Below are 21,868 nucleotides of genomic sequence, written 5' to 3'. Positions count from 1 at the left end.
AGTACAGAGATATCCATCTGGCCAGTCACACAGGACACACGCACGTGCGTGCCACTGCACGTGCGCGCACTTGGGGAACCTGCCCTCCTCCCCGCTGGGACGCCTTTAGCATTCATTTTCTTATTTTGCCAGATCCCATCTCCAGCCGGCTCTCTCATGTGGTTCCGCTCGGCCTGTTTGAAGTCCCAAATCTGCGGCGGCGGCGCGGCGTCCGCGCCGTGAGGAAAAGCAGCGGCCTCGTCCCGGGACGACGCTCGGCCCCCGGGAGTGTTAATGCGCGTCAGGCCGTAACCCAGCCGCCCCGCTCACATTTCCTCCCGGAGGCAGACGGAGGAGAAATGTTAATAAGCAGCTGCGGGGGGAGGGGGTGGGGAGGGGGTCAGACGTCCTTGGACCAGCGACCGTGGCTGCGTTGTCATGCTGATGAGCCGAACTCCCCGAGGAGCAAAGTCGCCGTTCAGGGTGGCACCAATAGTTCTACCCAGTGATTCATGAATCATCGGGCTTTATCGCTCCCCTGCTCAACCTTTTTTGGGGGGGTTCTTTGGCTGTGTGCCGATCCAGGATGAGGGTGTCCGTCCTTCTGGGCCCCTCATCCAGCTCAAATACTCGTATTTAACATAAACCTGAGACACGTGCATTGGCTATATCTCATAGAGTCGAAAAAACCAAAGGGAAAAAGTCCTTTTCCAAAAAGAGGAAAGTTCTCCGTGTGATTATGGCCTGTTGGGCTCATTGGAAATGAAGCGTTTTTCACGGTTTTGCTAAAAATGGAAAACATGCTGGAGCGAAACCAGCCCTCATAAGTCCACAATGGCTGTGACAGCTCACTATTTCACTTCACTCTCAGATAAAAGGATTCCTCAGCATTCCAGCATAAGTCTTTCCGGGAGACAAACAGGAGTAAATCTTTTTTTCCCACAGAGGTCTTTTCATTTTCTCTCCTTCCCTCCCTCCTTCCCTCCCTCCTTCCCTCTCTCCTTCCCTCCCTCCCTCTCTCCTTCCCTCTCTCCTTCCCTCCCTCCCTCTCTCCTTCCCTCTCTCCTTCCCTCCCTCCTTCCCTCCCTCCCTCCCTGTCTCCTTCCCTCTCTCCTTCCCTCCCTCCCTCTCTCCCTCCCTCTCTCCTTCCCTCTCTCCTTCCCCCCCCTCCCTCTCTCCTTCCCTCCCTCCCTCCTTCCCCCCCCTCCCTCTCTCCTTCCCTCTCTCCTTCCCTCCCTCCCTCTCTCCTTCCCTCTCTCCTTCCCTCCTTCCCTCCCTCCTTCCCTCTCTCCTTCCCTCCCTCCTTCCCTCTCTCCTTCCCTCCCTCCTTCCCTCCCTCCTTCCCTCTCTCCTTCCCTCCCTCCCTCTCTCCTTCCCTCTCTCCTTCCCTCCCTCCTTCCCTCTCTCCCTCCCTCCCTCTCTCCTTCCCTCTCTCCTTCCTTCCCTCCCTCTCTCCTTCCCTCTCTCCTTCCCTCCCTCCCTCTCTCCTTCCCTCCCTCCTTCCCTCCCTCCTTCCCTCTCTCCTTCCCTCTCTCCTTCCTTCCCTACCTCTCTCCTTCCCTCTCTCCTTCCCTCTCTCCTTCCCCCCTCCCTCTCTCCTTCCCTCCCTCCTTCCCCCCCCTCCCTCTCTCCTTCCCTCCCTCCTTCCCTCTCTCCTTCCCTCTCTCCCTCTCTCCTTCCCTCTCTCCTTCCCTCTCTCCTTCCCTCTCTCCTTCCCTCTCTCCCTCCCTCCCTCTCTCCTTCCCTCCCTCCTTCCCTCCCTCCCTCTCTCCTTCCCTCCCTCCTTCCCTCCCTCCTTCCCTCTCTCCTTCCCTCTCTCCTTGTCACTCTTTACCTCCCACTGTCCTCTCTGAAGTTATTGTTCTGCACACAAACTGTCCCGTCTGGGAGGGAGGTGGAACTCGGTGTGTAAACAGTGTGTAAACAAGTGACCAGGGTAGTTTTCACATCTGGACTTTACGGGTCCACACACACACACACACACACACACACACACACACACACACACACACACACACACACACACACACACACACAGCAAGCATAACCAACCTCCAAGTGTCTATTTTGGAGTTTTTGAATGTAATTAAGGTTCTGTGAAAACCTCAACTCTTTTCATGCAGGCAGCGAAACATAAATCACTTCCCGCTCGCGCGGTCCACTTTTGTAGGAACAATTAGTGTTTTTACTGGCACAACTGTAAACCCATTATAGCTTTGTGCCTCTCCTCCCCCCCGCAAAGTGTCTCTGCTGCAGATGCTGCCAGCTCGGGACTGTTTCCGTCAACGGGCAGATCATTACCCCTGATCGGTGCGACCCGGCACAATGGAGCATTCTTATGTTGGATTGTGCAACTAAGAGAGCGGCTCAGAGAGTTGTTACAGCTTAGTCAGGGCCCGCACCAGTGCTCGTATGTGTGTGTGAGACACAGGCAGTGGGAGTGTGTGGTTAATGCGTGTGAAAAAGGGAGTGGGAGAGAGTTGTGTAATCTGTCCATTTTGTGCCTCCTGGACCACCACCCACCCCTCCCTGGCCCCCCGGTTACCAGACGTCACAGCAGTTTATAATAAGGATCCCAAAAAAATGGTTGTGGAGTGAAGAGATTGAACCAGAGGAGGGAAAATTGGGCCCTTCCTACTTTTCAGAAGAAAAAAAAAATCATAGGGAGTGACTGTGACAGGAGGAAGGGGACAGAGGGAGAGGGAGGGAGAGAGATAGAGAGAGGCAGAGAGAGAGAGGGAGAGAGAGAGAGAGGGAGAGAGAGCAAAAGAAGCCTTCCCAGGACCTCATCACGTTTCTTTCAGGGCTGGGACGGACCAGTTGGATCGATCGATCCCATCGATAGCGGTGATCAGCTGCGGAGTGAGAAGCGAAGTGTTTCGGGACACTCTTGGAGGAGTATGCGGCTCCGTTTCCTTTTCAGGTAAAACTTTTTGACTTGAGCCGCCGCCTGTGTGCGGGTCAGCGCGCACACATCAGCACATGTCAGGGCTCCGCATCCATCTCCCAGCGGCTTTTTACGCCTTTCTCTCCCAGTTGGAACACTTGTTGAGGGGTTTTAGGGTTTTTTTTGGCTGCGGTCTTGAGGCGAGGTTTGTGGCTTTTACGCACGGTACCTTGTTGCGCGCACACGCGCTTTGCTGGATATATGAAAGGAATTCACCCAAAGGCGTTTCACTGGGCTGAGTTAGAGTTGCTGTTTCTCTCTCCTCGGGCTGGATTTCCTCCGCTGAAGATCTCCCTCTCCCTCTCTGTCCCTCTCTCCCCGCAGAGTTTATCCTACAATGTGCCACTGTAGCGGCCCGGGGGAAACGTGGACCCGGGTAGGGGGTCGTTATTTCAGCCTGAGCGGCTCTGTTGTGTCGGACTGTGCGGGACCTTTGTCTGGGTTTTTCGGGGTAGTTTTGCAGTCTGGTGGTGGGGACGCTTCCAGAGACCACGGTGGTGCACCACTCTGGAGAGAAAGGACCAATTACTCTGACTACATGTGGCCTGCGGACGGGTAGTTGCGGTGATGGTTTGGTGGCGGTGGTGCATTCATGTGTCCATCCGAGTAAAGCGGCCAGTATCATGTTCACTCTGTGTACTTTGGCAGATATTTGGGTATTTCACTTGTTTCTGAGGCACTTGCTCGCCTACAGTGGAGACTGCCGAGTCGATCCACGAGTATATAAAGTACAGATGGTTTTAAAGCGAAACGCTTTAAACATTTCCGGGACGTTTCAGGACGTCAACCTGAAAACCGGGCAAACAAACATCGTTTTGTTGAAGTGACGTCTCACTCCGACCCAAAATTCAAAGACCCACATGTCAAACCTCGAATAAAAAGTCCCTCAATCTGCGACATGGCTTCAGATGTTGTGATTGTTATGTGAGCGTGGTGTGCGCGTGAGCGAAACTGCTTCCTCTGTGTGTGTGTGTGTGTGTGTGTGTGTGTGTGTGTGTGTGTGTGTGTGTGTGTGTGTGTGTGTGTGTGAAATCCCAGAGAGAGGCAAGCAAAGGGAAAACATACTTGCAGTTTAAACCAATTAGTTTGTTCGTGCCTACCAGGCTTCCACAGGCTGATTGAGATATTTTGCTGCCAACCCTGAGGGGGAAAATAAATGTTGTGCTCATTCCCCCTGTGAGCACCTGTAAGGTCAAAAATAAATCACTCACTAAAGCGCAGTTAGGTCAGCGGAACATTTGATCGAGTGTTTTTTAAATAATTCACATCTCTGGGGGGAAAAAAAGTTCACGGACGTTGATGCATTTTACACAGAATGAAGGACTCCTTTATGTGTTCACACACCATATAGTATTTTAACGTTTAGGTCATGGAACAATTATGGTCTGGACAAAAGAAGTATTCAATCTGCTGATGGCTGTTATGTGTTTAACCCCTTGTTCTTCACCCCTTTAGGCTCTATGTGCTGTGGGGATTTGTGGTGGTCACGACCTCCGTGACCAAAGTTACAAAGAGGAAGGTGAGTCACCAGCTCATCATTAAATTAGAATTCCTGCGCAACTGCGCCGCTGTGGAGGGGTCGAATCGGAATGCAATTAAAACTGCCTGTACGTTGCCAATGATGCATCTTTTGCAACATTTTATTTAAAGCCCCCCCCCTTTAACTCACTCAAACACGAGGCCTAAAGCTACTAAACTGTTTCCACCAGTTTCAAGCAGTGTGAAAATGGTTGCTGGTATTGGAAACATCTGACCCAAATCCACCGTTCCGTGCAGCTTGTGCTTGCTCAGCGTAAACCTATTGTTTTGCTTGTTTGCATAAGGGCGCAAGTCACCGGTTTAATCACAATATTATATAAAGTCTGTGGAAAAATGACACAGGAGTTGCAGATGAACGGCCGTCGTGCGACGTGACTCGATTTAGTGAGCGGAATTGTTGCAGACTCTTAAATATAAAGCAGCTGTTCCGACGCTGCGAAAGCAGAGTTTCAAAATAAAGGCGCATCCAAGTGGCCCTGCATTGATCCGACCGGACTGTCGCTCCAACATCTGATATGGAATCACTCCACAGCCCTCGTTGAGGCTGGCTTTGACTGCTCGTACAGTTAAACAGAGAGAAACGAGACTGTTGGAGGCGAACGCAGCTGTAGAGGCCTCACAGCTCTGGAATGAAACAAAACGGGGATGAAAATGAGACGGGCGGCTCATTTCACCTCAGTCCGCCTCAGGTCTGCTAGAACCGTGTCAAGACTCCATCCAGTAGCTCCAAAGGTCACTGCTGCAGGGTCACTGCACGGAGCTCATTAATGGTCCCAGTTATGTGGCAGCTGTCTGTTTGATGTCACACACACACACACACACACACACACACACACACACACACACTCAGGCCTGTCTCTCCTGTAGTTTATTCTATATTTGCATACTTCTGCCCACACATTCAGGCAGTCTGAGTGGAGGAGACAGAGACTTTTGTTCTCGCCTTTGCCGCTCTGCCAAACTGGCCGATGCTTCAGTTCCAAAAGGAAAGAAGGAGAAAAAAGGTTCTGGGGAACGTACAGACAGGAGGCCAGATCCCCGTTGTTTCTGCTGCCTGTATTTATACGACAATGATGAATGTGTGGTGGGCTCGTAAGCTGCTGGCAGGTGACCGAGCCTCTTCTAATCCTGAGCAAACTAGCAAAGGCTCAGCGTTCATACTTTGCCCCGAGAGGAAGGAAACTCACCAGACTGCAGCTCGTCAGCGATTATTGACCCTGACGATGATTCGTCACAGCATAAACGGGATCGCGCTTCTCTGTTTGGCGTTTGATCCATTTCTATTCTCACGCAGCCGCCGTCAGATCCAGCCGCTGGATTAAGCCCGGGAGGGTTTTCTTGCATAGTTTTATAAGGAGACGGGCCCCGCGCCGACGTCTTGTACAGCAGGACGTTGAAAGCTGGTGATGATGGAGCAGTTACCTCACCAACAGATGCGCTTTTGTTTCAGATCCCTGTCTAGTTGCAAATTTGGGGAGGGGGGGGGCGCTCTGCATGGGACTGTAATGGCTCTGGAGATGTGAAGAATGCCCAGAATTCATAAATTCCAGTCCATTGAATGTGACTTTTTTCAAATTTTATTTGTTGATTTTATGCAACTTTTGTAAAGGTGTCGTTGGTCCGAAAGAAGGTAAAAAGTAGCACATTTCCTGATTTATTATCGTTTCGGCATCTCCAGATTGTAATACTGAAATTGTCCTGGAACCTTTTTAATGGACAGTTCAGAATTATTATCATTATTATTAATAAAAGCAGCATTATTTATAGTGATGAAACAAACCCTGGAAGCTTTAACAGAGCTGCTTTTGTCTTCGCCAGGCGGGAGGTCGGCGGTCCAGACAGGCCTTTGATGATGCCCTGCAGGGGGTGTGGTCTGTCTGGGGGGAGTGGTCTGAGTGCTCGCAGACCTGCGGTGGGGGTGTGTCAACGAGGACCAGGACCTGTTTGCCCCCTCCACCTCCCCAGACTCCTCCTGTCTCGCACCCTATACCTAACTGGGCAGGTTACTTGCCTGGTGGCATCGGGGGTCCGGTCGTCCCCCCAGCTCACCCCTACTACCCTCCTAATTACCCCGGGCAGCAGCCGCCCTATCACCACCCATCCATCCCCACGAATCAGAACACGGGACTCCCTCTGTTCCGGAACACAGTGGGAGGAGGAGCTCCGGTTCAGGGACAGGCCAATCCATCCCATCCTTTCTACCCACCAGAATTCTCCCGAACCAGCCACGACCAGGTCGCCGGTTACCAGCCCCACTACCGCCCCCAGTCGCACAGCTACAACCAGCAAACGCGGGTGATCCGAAGACCCACCAATCCGGGATCTCCGAGAAGCGGAGGTGGCGGGAGCAGACGGTCGGTCTCCAGCAGCAGAGAGGGAGCGGTCGCCAGAAGGTGGGTGAGAGCTGAACGTTAGAGAGGATCTGCGGCCTCCTGGTCGACCTGAGACGACCTTACGGGAGATTCTCGCTGTTTCCAGCCACAATTACTGAAGTTTTTGTTTTGACACTTTCAATCGTGTCAGCTGTTTTACAGTTTTACACTTGAAAACTCCCATTTTTTCAAATCTTGCCGAGAAAAAGGTCGTCCTCCTTAATGCCAGTGTTCCGTCCATTTCCGTGTACGCGGTGAAGCCACAAAACCAAACGGGGGACCATTTTTAGCGGAATTACCGTCAAAGGTCAACGACCCCGGTGACCAATCTCCCGCTAACTGAAGCAAACGCGAATGTGCTTCGCTAAGCAGCGATGAGCATGACGCCGCCGCGCAGGAAGTGAGTTTTGCCTCGTTGGCATTAGAAACGGTGGCTTGTGTCGAACAAACAGAAGGGAACTGCTGGGATGAGCTGCGTAAGCCCTCTGACTAAGAAAAGATTTGACCCTTAGCGCAGCGCTCGGGGGGGGGGGGAGGGGGCCGCTGCCGTGACTCACCGGCAAAGACATCACCAACAGAAAATTCGGATTCCTCGGAGCTCCGAGTTCTGTTCAGCCCGGCAGGTGTTCTTGGTTAAAGTGCTGACATTGTTTAGCCACCAGCGCAGATTTGTTATATTTAAGCAGGGTTTTGGATAAACCCCCCCCCCAGATGTGTAGCTCTCACATTCGCCTCGTTATTGCGTCACTGCCTCTGGTTTTTATCAGAGGAAGAGCAACCGCGGCACTTAACCCGTTTACCAGTCGGTAATGGTTAAGTTGACTTGGTCCAGTCTTGCTTTTTCCCTTAATCCATCTGTTGCCCCCCCAGGTCCTCCAGCATCCGTCCAGGACAGTTCGGCTACGGCAGAGTCCCCTTCTCTCTGCCCCTGCATCGCACCAACCGGCAGGCTCGCCACACGCTCAACGGCACCAACGCGGCGACATCGGCGCCTCGGCTGGCCGACGTTGAAGGCGGCGCCGAGGCCGACAGGAAGGAGGAAGACCGGGACCGAGTAATCAAGGAGGCCGCGGGGACTGAGGAGGAGACCACCGGGGCCGCCGCCGCGGCGCTGCCCACGACCACGGCCGCCGCCGGTGGCGGCCCGCGGCGCCGCGTCGACAGACCGCCGCACCACTCAGAGTTTGGGAGAGCGCGAGTCCCGTCCTCTCGCACCTTCTCACGCTCTTCAGCGCCGTCCCTGCAGCCCAACCGCCAGAGGTTCGACTGGCACTCTGTCACCGCGCCGCCCCCTCCCGCCCCTTCTCTCCCGCGCCTGAACTCGCCCGCCTCCTCGCCGTTTTCCACGTCCCTGCACCGCCCCGGCCCCGTGCACGTGGACCGGGAGCCCCGCCCAGGCTTCAGCCCGCAGGTCCCGCCGGTCGGTGGCGTCTACCCTCTCCAGCATCCTCACACTCCACATCCGGGGGCTGAATCAGGAAGAGACGGAGGAAGAGGAGCCTCTCAGGTCCACAGGTGCCCAGGGCTCGAAAAGGAGTACCGCAGGTGCCTCTCACAGGTAAGACCCTCAGGGGGTTTACTCACGTTTTCCTGACTGAACATAGTCGCTCGCTCACTCCCGCGGTCCAGTCGGTTCTTTAAAGCTGCGCTCGGGCTGGAGGTGAAGGGCTGAAGGTCAGCAGAGTGGATCCGATAGGTCGATCATTGATCTCCGACGCTGGCCGCTCGTCCAGGAGCACTCGGGCGGAACCTGTCCCCCAGCGTCCCTGATACCTGAAGACGCGTGTGGTTGTGACCCAGAATGAGCGCCACCGCGATGCCTCGCACGTGTCCGGGCGCGTCATTTACGTGCGGTTAAGTGTGAGATTTAGTGAAGGGGACCAGTGAAGTGGACCTTCCAGTGAGATCACGTGTTCCCGGGACGAGCTTTTCTTTGATCAGAACGGATTGTTTGCTGATTTTAGCGCGTAGAAACGCACACACGTGGCGAGCTGCAACCGTCGGGTCGCGTTAAAAGAGACGCGAAGAGAGGGAAATCCGCAGTTCAGCCCACCAACTAATGTGGTTCAGATTTAAAGAATCAGACCTTGAGGGCTTCCTCCTGCTGTCCAGGCTTCAGAAACACAACTGGATATTATTTGGGTGCACAAAGGAATCGCATCCATAACGTCAGTATGAATGAAGCCTTAACGGTCTATTTCGAGACCCTGACTCTCAAAACTGAAAAAAACACGTGTTGTTCATGAAAAGAAGCTCCTGTAGTGGCCTTCCGGACCTCTGGACCACATGGCGGCTTATGGGGGAGATTTAGCCTGTTTGCAGATACCTTTAAACATTATGAAGGTCTAAGCCCAAATATCAAAAACCCTTTGAAAGCAGCTTTGCTTCCATCGCCTGATCGCCTCAGAAACGGTCAACAGACTCTGCTTTTGTTTGGATGTTAAATCTGATTTAGACTTTTAAAAACAGCTAAATTCACATCGTCACAGCACGAGTTTCAGAACTTATCGGTATCCAACGGGTCGGTCGGCGGGTCGGTCGGCGGGTCGGTCGGCGGGTCGTCCCCCCGGAGGTTTGATGGTGCGGTCACACGAGCGACCTGAACACCAGCAGCACGTCTGTTGAAAGTGTCGGGAGAGAAAAGGAACGCGAAGCGCTTCACACACTCACACGTACTTCTGCTTTTTCACGCTCACACGTTACGGCCTCTCGCCAACGTGGAGTAGACACTTGAATTTGCCCTCCTCAGCACTTGACTTCTTCTTTCTTTCTTTCTTTCTTTCTTTCTTTCTTTCTTTCTTTCTTTCTTTCTTTCTTTCTTTTCTTTCTTTCTTTCTTTCTTTCTTTCTTTCTTTCTTTCTTTCTTTCTTTCTTTCTTTCTTTCTTTCTTTCTTTCTTTCAGTCCTCGTGCTAAATGAGATTTAGCTGCTACCAGACTACGTGGTGTGTGTGCGTGTGCGTGTGTGTGTGTGTGTGTGTGTGTGTGTGTGTGTCAGTGTCACTAATAACAGTCCTATGATGGCTGAGCCTGAGTCATTAGCTTACGTGTTTACTCAACATCGGCCTGTTTCCTCTTGCACAATTTTAAAGTAGGTGCTGACGACTGCAGGTCTTTGCTGGGACATGTTTTATATCTTATATATATGAAGATAGCGTGTGTGTGTGTGTGTGTGTGTGTGTGTGTCAGAGTAATTTAATAAGCGAGCCAGAGAGTGACACATGATGTTATCTATGTTATGCATCTATTATAAATGCCTGGGGCCCATTGCAATTTTAGCTTCTGTGTGTGTTTTGCCATTCCATCCAAACCTGCGGGGCACCAGAAGAAATTAAAAAATGCGCACGTGCGTATGTGAGCATGTGCACGCATGCAATGGAGGAAGAGACGCAGTGAAAGAGGGCACTGTTTTTAGAAAATCTGCACACAGTAGTGGGTGGGCGGGTGAGCTAAAGGTCACGAGGGGAGGGAGGGAGGTAGAGAAGGAACGGCGATGAAGGAACGGCGAGAATCGTCGCTGTGCAGGGATGTGATCAGAAACAGAGGATGAGGATGATGAAGATCACCAGCAGCTGCAGCAGATAAAATGGGATGGAGGGAAGAATCGTGGGCAGGAAGAGGACGTTTAGCTGAAAGGAAGAGGAGGATTCATGGAAAGTGTGCATGAGCGAGAAGTTCTGGTGTGTGTGTGTGTGTGTGTGTGTGCGTGCGTGTGTGTGTAACAAGAGGAGAAGTTATTCTGTCTAAGAGCGAGGGGAGGAAGAGGTGAAACCTGAGAAGAAGCTCATGAGAAAAACTGGAGAGACACAGCAAACTTGAAGTAGACCTTAGAAAACAAGATCCTGTCCTCTCCTTTGGCAATGTCAAACCCCCCCAAACACACACACACACACACACACACACACACACACACACACACACTCCTGGCCTCGTCCACTGAGTAAATGTTTACCAAGAATCACTAACAGTGCATTCCTCTGCAACAGTGAGAGCAGATCAGGAGTGTGTGGCTCTGAGATGGATGTAGCTACGCTGGACGACACCTCCCTCCCCTAATGGCGGCCGCCCAGGTTGGGCTTAGCGGACCCACGTCTGACATTAACGTACAGACTGAATCCATGTGTAGGTCACTTGGTTTCCCTCCACTGTATCCACACACTGTCTCTCCTCCCTGTGTGTTTGCTAAGTGGCTGCTCACATGTTGTGCGCTACGTGCATGTGCCGCATGGGCGCTTAGCTGCCTTGGCCGCCGCGCAGCGCTAATCTAACACAGCCCGACCAGCACGTCGGTGGAAGTGCAGATTCTTCAGGGATGAAAGGAATCCAACCACATTAAACTTGAACTGAATGTGAGATTCAGTTGGATCAGGATGTAGTTTATACTGTCCATAAATGCTAAAACCACAGAGGCGTGCTAACGTCTGGGCACCCGTGGTCAACAACAAGAAGGGAAAGCAGCACCTTGTAAAAGATTAATTAGCCTGTCAGGGTCGGGACTCGTTAGGCGGAGACTTTATAAACACCCACACCCTCTTAATCTCGCCCCAGCAGCCTGGTTCCTCCCTGAAGGTGAAAATGATGGAAGCCCACAAAGCAGGAGAAGGTTAGGCTGTTGTCCAGCTGCCCAAGACCAGGAAAAATCTTAGAAATGCTCATTAGATCGTTGGAGAAGCAAGTTGAGGAAGGGTCCAGGAGGATTTGGCAAGACTCTGGTCCTCTTGGAAGAGTCGTCAGAAGAAAAAACCTCCCCCTGAATCCTCACCACAACATTCATCTAGACAAGCCTGAAGCCTTTTTGGAGATGTGGAGGTTGATGTAGAACTCTTCGGGACGTGTGGAGAACAAAGGGCACGGAATGTCCTGAAGAGGAGGCCGGTCCAACGGTTGTGCACGGGCGGGGGGGATCCATCACGCTCTGGGCTTGTGTTGCGGCCAGTGGCCTGGGAGACATTTCATGGGGAGTTAGAGGAATGTCGAATTCCAACAAATTCTGGAAGCAAACATAACATCTGTCAAAAAAAACAAAAACGTGGAGAGTTGAAAGCGTCTACAAATGGATAATGATCGTAGCTACGCCACCAGATCCACAGTGATCTCCCTCCTGAGGCACAAGCCAAAGGTTTGAGCGTAAAGATCAGGAGAAGTGAGGAAACAATGAGGTGTTTGTTCCTGACCCCCCACAGATTGGCCACACGCTGCGGCCTGGCTGCTGCGGCGAACATCACCGAACGTGTGATGACATCACCGAACGTGTGATGACACCACCGAACGTGTGATGACACCACCGAACGTGTGATGAAACCACCGAACGTGTGATGACATCACCGAACGTGTGATGACACCACCGTATGTGTGATGACACCACCGAACGTGTGATGAAACCACCGTATGTGTGATGACACCACCGAACGTGTGATGAAACCACCGAACGTGTGATGAAACCACCGTATGTGTGATGACACCACCGTATGTGTGATGAAACCACCGTATGTGTGATGACACCACCGAACGTGTGATGACACCACCGTATGTGTGATGACACCACCGAACGTGTGATGAAACCACCGTATGTGTGATGACACCACCGAACGTGTGATGAAACCACCGAACGTGTGATGACACCACCGTATGTGTGATGACACCACCGAACGTGTGATGAAACCACCGTATGTGTGATGACACCACCGAACGTGTGATGACATCCCGAACGTGTGATGACACCACCGAACGTGTGATGAAACCACCGTACGTGTGATGACACCACCGAACGTGTGATGACACCACCGAACGTGTGATGACATCACCGAACGTGTGATGACACCACCGAACGTGTGATGAAACCACCGTATGTGTGATGACACCACCGTATGTGTGATGACACCACCATACGTATGATGACATCACCATACATGTGATGATGTAATGATCGCCTGCGTGTCAGTGACAGCATAAAAGCGCCGCGGCTCCGCCCTAATAAGGGCGTGCCGACGGCTGCACTCGGAGTCCTCCCCTCGCGGCAGCAGCGTTCCCAGATGTGTCACTTCACCTCACACACACACACACACACACACACACACACACACTGACTCGGGCCGATCTGGTTTCTCTTTGCGTTAATGAGCACAGGACCTGTTCCTTGACAGAAAGCAGGGACGCCGGCTTGTTAGCGCGTGTTTACACCGCGTTCCTACACACTCTTCAGTGACTTCACTTTCACCCTTTTTTTTCTCCACTTGCAGAGTTTTAATCACATCCTTAATTTGAGGTCAAACCATGCGTATTTTCAGCAAACATTTGGCGTTATTTGGTCTTCTGCTAGTTAGCTTAGTTTGACAACAGAGGTGGTGGCACCATCTTTGGGTCTCAATGTCCGTAAGTTGAATGTTGTGTAGATTTTATACGATTTTAAGTACACCGAAGAACCCAGAACCTGAGACGAGCTGTTTGGATGTAAATAAGACCAAGGTGGCTGATTTCATGCGCGGTGAGAGTAAACAGTGGTGGGTTCTGCAGAAACGGGCCAAAACAAAGCGTTTGTCTAAACACGTGATCAGAAACCGCTGATCTGGGGTCAGCAGAGCCGTTCCAGATGCCTGTTTGCAGGCCTGTGACGCCGTAATGAGCTGCTGCGTTCCAGATTTTCCCATTTGCTTTGTTGTTCTGGTGGCTCCAGAGTTTATCTGCTGTTTGTTCCACCTTTTGTTTCTTCCATCGGATCCTCGGTCGCACGATTCCCGATTATCACTGTTTCCTCCGGAGGGCTCCTGACTGAATTCCAGGGTCAAGGTCTGGAGCTGGGCGACGCCCCCCGGTGTGCCGACACCCATTAGAGATTAGAACGTTACTAAATGAAGACAAACACCGACGTGCACGGACACAGGCCTCGTGCACTGCGAGAGGTCCTCAGGGTCGCTGAGGATCGCCGGAGCCTGCGGGCCGACCAGCGAACCTGTGCGTGTCCTGGAGGGGGGGGCGGGTCCGAAGCGTGCGTGGAAAACTGATGACGTGTCACACAGACGATCCCAAACACACGTGTGGCGAAATTCCATTTCACCATCTGTGCTTTTCTGGCTTTAAAGTCTTCTTTCCTTTCTGGGTCAGTGTGGCTGTTTGTGTCTCACATATGTCTGCATGTGTGTGTGTGTGTGTGTGTGTGAGAGAGCTTCCAGCCTCACGTAGCCCCACCTCCCTCCTCCCTCACACCCTCCTATATATTGCTTGCAGACCTCTTCACCCCCACCCTCCCGCGTGGCAATAAACCGCTTCTATATCTTTTACGGCTCCCGTTCAAAAACACTCCTCCGTCTCCCTCTGAGCAGCTGCCTTTGCTTTCAAGTGCTTCTGTCCATCCATCCATCCGTCCATCCATCCATCCGTCCACCCATCCATCCATCCATCCATCCACCCACCCATCCACCCACCCACCCACCCACCCATCCATCCATCCATCCATCCATCCATCCATCCATCCATCCATCCATCCATCCACCCATCCCTATATCTAAAGTTCAATAAAGCTGAAAAAACCTTGGATGGATGGATGGATGGATGGGTGGATGGATGGATGGATGGGTGGATGGATGGATGGATGGATGGATGGGTGGGTGGGTGGGTGGATGGATGGATGGGTGGGTGGGTGGATGGATGGATGGGTGGGTGGATGGATGGATGGATGGATGGATGGGTGGATGGGTGGGTGGGTGGGTGGGTGGATGGATGGATGGGTGGATGGATGGATGGATGGATGGATGGATGGATGGATGGATGGATGGATGGATGGATGGTTGGATGGATGGATGGATGGATGGACGGATGGATGGATGGATGGGTGGACCAACCAGACTGTGTTCTAGCAGGAAGGCAAATCAAAGTAGATTAAAGTGGAACGTGCAGCCAGAACATCCTGGTTAGAGCGAGAAGCAGCAGCTAAACGGTCACACAACATAGTTGCATTTAGATGTTGTAACGTCTGTAAGTTCTGTTTCAGCCACTCATAAAAAGTCCTAAATATTCAGAAATGTTCCAACCATCACGGGACCGAAGCCTCGCTGCTGTGGGGGTTAATCCGGCGTTCCAGGTGTGGCGGCGTCCACCGCTGACATCTGTAGTCTGGCGTCTCTCTGCCGCTTTGCAGGTTGTTTTGAGCACAGAAGCTCCATTATAACGCTGGAGATGAAAGGCTGCCCTCTCCATTATTACGGTGTGTGTGTGTGTGTGTGTGTGTGTGTGTGCAGCCTTGGTTCAACCTCTGCACTGGTTTAGGTAATCTGGATTAGCCCTCAGCGTCCTGAGTCCTGACCAGTGGAGACAGACGGTGATGAAGCCGAAACCAGGAAGGAGTGATCCACTTTCACAGTAGTTTACAGTTTTTTACAGTGCAGATCTAACAACTTTACTTTACTTTACTTGACTAATGCGGAGAAGGAACGCTACGCTCTGTTTTTCCCCGCCAATCTCTGCGCCAACGGTTCCATCTCCGAAATCCAGCGGCGGCCTCGGGGGGGCCTGAACTGGAATACTTCTGAGTGGATTCCAGCGAGGCAGCAGGAACGCCGGAGCTCCTCTCCGTCGTTTCCCGCTCGTCGTGTCCTAAAGGGACAAAACATCAGAGGGGACGGGGGGGGGGGGGGGGGGGGGGGGGGGGGGGGGGGGGGGGGGGGGGGGTGGGGGGGGGGGGGGGGGGGGGGGGGGGGGTTGTCACACCGTGTCAGGAAAATATCCCAAAGCTCCTCCTGCTGTCTAAATTAGCGATTCTGCCGTTCGAGACGCCTTCTGGAAGCGCGTGTGTTTCTGTTCCACAGGCGCATTCCTCCTCTCCCCCACCCACCCCCCTAGTTTAAGGAATCCCCCCCCCCGACTCTTTCAGTAATGCCCCTCCTTCACACTTCGGCCGTAACTAAACTAAAGCGCTACCCGTCCGCACAATAACACACAAATTCCCCCCCGCGGAACCATGAAGCAGCAGCGTGCACGTCTTCTCTCCCTTTTACTTTGACTACGCCTCCCCCTCCCTCCCCCTGCCTCCCCCCCCCCCCTCCCCCGTCCATTCAGATCATTAGCCTCCCTCTGTTTTCATGCACCCTACACTCTTTTTTTCGGGAGCCGCTCGGCCCGTCGCAGCTCACACAATCTCCCGCGCATGAACGATTCTCTTGACTTTTCAGGCATTCAGCCTTTTCATCCCGTCTCCTCGCCTTGACTGAAGGCTCTGGTGGCTTCGCTCTCCCCCGCAGGCGCGTGCACGTGGGCGAGTGCAGATAAACTCGCCCGTTTAGGTGGCTTCACCACAACAGAGGATCCTTATGGGGCCCGTGTGAGCGGGGCCACTCACACACGAGCCCGGTGGAGGGGGCTGCCCGTCTTTAGGTTCCACTCTGTCGATGAGGACCGGTTCACATGGGAACTGCTGCTGCGTGTGTGTGTGTGTGTGTGTGTGCATAATTATTGACTGCCTCCATCGCTCTCGTTCCTCCACGATGAGTGATGAGGAATTTTCCAGCTGTTTGTGGACAGCTGTGTCAGTGAATAGAGGAAAAACAGAGGAACGAATCGAAGAAAGAGCCGGCTGAAAGACAAGAGGATTGGCAAGCCGATATTGATTTGAGTTGAAAGGAAACATGAGAGACAAAGCGGCTGTGTGTGTGTGTGTGTGTGTGTGTGTGTGTGTGTGTGTGTGTGTGTGTGTGTGTGTGTGTGGGTGTGCAGCTGCGTATCAGAAGGCTGAGGCTGTTGTGGCTAACCGAGGCATCAGTAACTGATGTAGCTCCAGTAACACAACATAAAAGTGCTGAGTGATTCTGCGGATATTTGGTCGACTGTTGGATCCTCCTGCAGCCCGGCGGGGGTGTTTGCAGCCGGGGGCCACATCACAGCGGCAGCTACATCCACCGCTGTCGGCAGGAACTAGCAGCAAAACCCAACAAACAAGGACAGAAACATGATTTATATGCACTTCGGCGTTTGACACCTCAGGAAATATGCTTATCAACACTCTCATATCTAGTTGAACACGGAGCTGCCGCGACCTTTTGAGCATTCTTTAGCACAAAACCCGGAAACACAGTTGATAATTAGCCTCATTAGCGCAGTAGGTGAGCAATGGCTAACTTTCCAAAACCGAGTAAACAGCTCAACGCTCTTGCGTTAAAGCTCTAAAGCTCACCAGATGTTTGCATTAAAGATGCAGTAGTTGCTGGTAGTTGATGAGGTGCAGGGGTCACGACCTGTACAGCAAAACATATGTTAACACAGGATGATGGAAGAGCTCCCAACGACTCCTGGAGACGAGGCTGTTAAACACCGAACCGTCAGCTGTCTCAGCCTTGAAGGCCGCTAATGGTTGAAATTAGCTAGAACTCGCTGGGCTTTGATGAATTGCTCTGTTTCAGCATGTTGAATCGCTGTCAGAACCGGTCGATAAGGGAGATAAGCCCGGTCGGCTGTTCGGCTGCAGCCCAAAACCCGAGAGGAGAGACAGAGGAATGTCAAGTCAACGCCAACATCAAGAGGGCACATGAAAAAAAGGATTTAATGAAGATCTTTCACAGCCAAGTCACATTTTATTTTAGTCTATTTGAAGCTGTGAGGGATGTTTGATGGGCTCTAATCAACAATGGGCCGACTCTCCAGGGCATCGCAGACGATTATCATTAAATACGCGAATAACAATTTCCCAGTCATGTCTACAAATCACAAGTTTACGGTATGAGAACGAGAACATCTGAATAATAATAATGATTATTTTCAGCGCAGCCATTATGTTGTTCTGCGTTGTCGTTTCTTGATTGACAGCTACGTTCGTCTCCTGATTGGGCGGTGCCATCGCTTCTACTTCCTGTTTACGCTGCATGTGAATGATGTCAACGTGGCACAAGATGGCAGCGCCCACTTCCTGGATATTTTAGTGTTCAGATTGACACAATGGGAGGAAGCGACGATGCGTCATCCATCTTTATTTTATGTCCACGTCACAACGTATACGCACGTACGCTTGAAACCTCATTAAATTAATTCTATATTTGTGAGGACTTTAAGGATGATGTCTTCTCCAGCCCCTTACCTTAACCCTCATTCTAACCTTCACCCTAAAACCAAGTCTTAACCCTCAAACGGCCCTTTGAAGCTGAAGGACCAGCTGAAATGTCCTCGTGTTGCAGGGTAAATTTGTAATTTGGTCCCCACTAGGTAGCATGTTCCAGAAGAAACACACAGTCATTCACATTCTGTGGTCATGGCATTGAAAGCAAAGGCAAATTTATGGGAGCAGCCACTTCCAAAAACGTATTATTTCCACATGTTGCTAATAAACGAGCAGCTGCCAAAAGCATCGAACCTGCGCGTGCGTGTGTGTGTGTGTGTGTGTGTGTGTGTGTGTGGCTCTGCTGCGGTCCCTCTCTTAAATGAGTTCTTGCCTTTCACCCACAGTGCTCTACTCCACCCTCACGTCTCCAGGGGCAACTGCTGGGTTAACTATCCGGGTGATTTCATTGGCGTTCGGTGTGTGGCGGCGTGCTTGACACTCCTGTCGCTCTTCTCCGTCCCGCAGGTGTGCAGAGGAAGTGCGGCCGAGTCCCAAGCGGAGCAGTGTGCGGCGTTCAACAGCCAGGAGTTCATGGGTCGACTCTACAACTGGGAAGCGTTCACTGAGGGTGAGGACACGTGCCGCCCGATCGCTTCCCTCTCCTCGCTGGCTGCTCTCCCCCGGCTCCTTTTCCTCTTCACTGTCCAACGTCTCCGTTTCTCTCCTTCCAGCTCGAGCAAAACAGATTCCTGCCGAGTGAGATAAAGAAAAGGGAAAAACAGTAAAAAGAGGTGGGAGGTGATGGGACGCAAGTGTTTTTGTCGCACCACAACAGGGGGAGAAAGGGAGAAAACGGGGCCTGCGCTTGTGTGTGTGTGTGTGTGTGTGTGTGTGTGTGTGTGGGCTAGTGTGTGTGTGGGGGGGTGCTTGTTTACTTCCCTCCAAAGTGTACAACAGTTCAGAGAGGTGGGGATTTTTTTTTTGATGTATCATTGTTTTCCAATGCTGGGGGGGGGGCGGCACCAAAAACAGCAAAAATATGAGGAATTTTAAGGCTGGAATACTAAAATCATGGGGATTTGGGGAGTTGAAGAATGGAGCAAAGGGAGAAGGAGAAACACAGCTGTGAAGTGATATACGGCGCTGTGTGTTTTTTGTGTGGTGTGTGTGTGGTTTATTGGCAAACTGTGTACACACTGCAGGATGGATGTTTAATGAGTTCGGGCGTCAGCAGTGTAAATCGATGTACAGTATGTTTTGTGTCAAGCGGTTGTGGGAATCGTCTGGCTGGAGTTGCTGAACACCCACAGTCAGTCGGAGCGCCGGGCCGGACCAAACGGGCCCGAGGTGACTCCAAATGCTGGTGGGAGGAGATCAACCCTGTCACAGCTGCAAAGGTTCTAGTTTAGCTTCAGGAACAAACTCGACTGTGGCTCCAGATGCAGATATTCTGCAGCTTGTCTCCTTTGTAGATTATTAATTTAGCCTGTTTTCCATAACGAAGCAGCTTATTAATCATCCAGAATCTTCTTCCAAGTTAAAAATTTGGAAAATTGAAAGAGGCGCTTGTGTTTGGGGTATAAAGATCTGGTGTGTGATCGTCCCCGTCTGCCCATCCAGGAGATGAGGCTGCCTCTGATGGGTTCCACCTCTGTATGTTCACCAAACACCTGTGGGCTGACCCACGGGGGGGGGGGGTACATGGCCTAACGGCATCCCATAATATGAGAGGGAGGCTGCCTCCAAGGCCGTAATGATGCCCTTTTTTTGATCTTGTCACAGCAGCTCAGTCCGTGTCTGAAGGTGCGACTATAAAATCTGCTGCACATCTGTTTCACCACAGTATCAGAAGGAGACTGTAAATACGAGGGGGTTTCCTCCCTCCCCCTCTCCCCCCGTCTTTCCCTCCCTCTCCCCCTCTCTCTTCCCCTCCCCCCTCTCCTCCCCCTCTCTCCTCCCTCTCCTTCTCCCCCTCCCCTCTCTCTCCTCCCCCTCTCCCCTCTCTCTCTCCCCCCTCTCTCCCTCCCTCCCCCCTCTCCCCCCTCCCCCCTCTCTCTCTTCCCTCCCCCCTCTCTCCCCTCTCCCTCTCCCTCCTCTCTCCCTCTCCCCTCTCTCTCTCCCCCCTCCTCTCCCCCCTCTCCCTCTCCTCTCTCTCTCTCCCCCCTCTCTCTCCCCCTCCATCTATCTCTCCCCCTCTCTCTCTCCCCCTCTCTCTCCCCCTCTCTCCCCCTCTCTCTCTCCCTCTCTCTCTCCCCCCTCTCCCCCTCTCCCTTCTCCCCTTCCCCCCTCCCTCTCTCCCCCCTCCCTCCCCCCCCCCATCCTTGCTGTTCTGTATCTGCCGTCCGTCCTTGGCTTCTGCTTCACCCAGGCTTATTTTTAACCACCGGGTTCTTGAGTTCTGCTGGATGTTGGGGGGGGGGGGGGGGGGGGGGCGACTAACGGAGGAGTAAATCACACTTCTGGCAATCAGAATCGGCCCGTTTGTGACGTTGAGGTTCTTTGTGCGAGCGACGTCACCTCTTGGGCGCGAGGCGTGCTGGCGATGATCCTTTTCCACTATGTAACCCCCATCGTGCTGTTTCCTCCAGTCCCGTCCCAAACGCCCATATCTGACTTCCCATCGAGCCAGTGGAGGCCGAGAGGAGAGCGAGGCGTGCCGACGTGTGGCGCATTAGTAATTCCTGTCCAGCTGCACACATCTGCTCAGGACATCCAGCAGAACCGCACACATTTACATTACACAACTGGATCTGATTTTGCTCCCCGGGGTTTTGGGTTTTGTTGAGGAGGAGCAGAACCACAGATAATTTCAGCTCTTGTTTTTCACATTGGCTCCAGCAGTTCGTTGAAAAGCTGCACATGCAGGTGTTGTTCCACTTGAATATTCCCCTTTTTCTGGGCACATCCCCTCCGTCAGCACCCATATCCACCCCTCTTCCTGTCCCTCTTTCTCTCTCTCTGCTGGAGTTTGTTTAGATGGAGAGATAATGGGGAAGTATATTTAGACACCATATGTTCCACTGTCTGAACACTGAGCTCAGAGAGGGAGAGATGGGCCGCGGAGGGAAAGATGCCAGATACTGCGTGGAAAAGATCAATTATATTAAAAAAATAAAAAAAAAAAACAAGAGGAGAAACAGGATCATTAGGGAGTGCCACTGTATGACTCCAGGGCAAGAAGAATCGGGGGGTGATGTGATGTTTTCTGTCACTGTCTCCTGTCTAATCGCTCACAGATAAGTGTGACAGACAGAACTGGGGAGGTGAGACAGCGCCTTCCTGTCTGACTGATTCGTGCTTCGAGGAGGCACGAGCGAAGCGGCGCCCGGCCCACGTGAGCTCGCCGGACGCAGCTTATGATATGATAAAACACTTTGTGACGCTCCCACTTGCCATATTTTAAACATTTCGGCGACAAAGTAAACTCAGCGATGTGATGCGGTTTGTTTCGAGACTCTAAAATGCCATTAAGCTGACATATTGCTGCATTTGTACAATATTTATTTCAGGAAAATGATGTAGATTGTTATGCAGTTATTACGGTCACTTCCTAAAAGCTACATTTTGTCTCACGAGAAGAACTTATTCAGATAAAATACACTCCAAACATCCCAGCTGTAAAGTTGGACTTTAAGAGTGGCTTATTAGGCCGTTTGCCATTAAAATAACGGGTCGTTTTCAGGTAAGAGCTCACGCCAGGCGAAGCGTCGGGCTCCGGGGAGCCGCTGGCCTTTCAGCATGTGGCGGGCTGAATTCTCTCCTGACCGCGGGGATGAAGGGCGCTCTGCTGGTTGACCTTTCAGTCTTTGTTCTCCGGTGAACCCTCCTCGCTTTGAAGATGGCGAGGGTTTGGGTTACTTGGTGACGATAGCTCATTGAGCTGCGACGGGAAGTCTTTCCATGGAGATTAAAAAAGAAGAGAAAAGGGCGGAGAGGTAAATTCCATCCTCCCAGAGACAATATTAGCACTGCGTCTCAGTGGTTTCCCCACCTTTGATCAGGTACACGATATG

At 52.2% G+C, this 21,868-nt stretch overlaps 1 protein-coding gene across 1 annotated transcript in view; it reads left to right on the top strand.

Moving 5' to 3' along the window:
* Positions 1–2,724: 2,724 nt before the first annotated feature.
* The window catches only part of LOC105418228 (ADAMTS-like protein 4), a 20,306-nt gene continuing 1,162 nt past the window's right edge, over positions 2,725–21,868 (top strand). Inside the window, 5 exon segments of the mRNA XM_029838555.1 lie at positions 2,725–2,902; positions 4,382–4,445; positions 6,284–6,858; positions 7,708–8,395; positions 18,381–18,493. Of these exon segments, the coding sequence (XP_029694415.1) occupies positions 2,880–2,902; positions 4,382–4,445; positions 6,284–6,858; positions 7,708–8,395; positions 18,381–18,493 (1,463 nt within the window). The 5' untranslated portion in view covers positions 2,725–2,879.

Source organism: Takifugu rubripes, chromosome 7, assembly GCF_901000725.2.
Source record: "Takifugu rubripes chromosome 7, fTakRub1.2, whole genome shotgun sequence".
NCBI lineage: Eukaryota > Metazoa > Chordata > Actinopteri > Tetraodontiformes > Tetraodontidae > Takifugu > Takifugu rubripes.
This window is presented reverse-complemented; position numbering and strand designations above follow the sequence as displayed.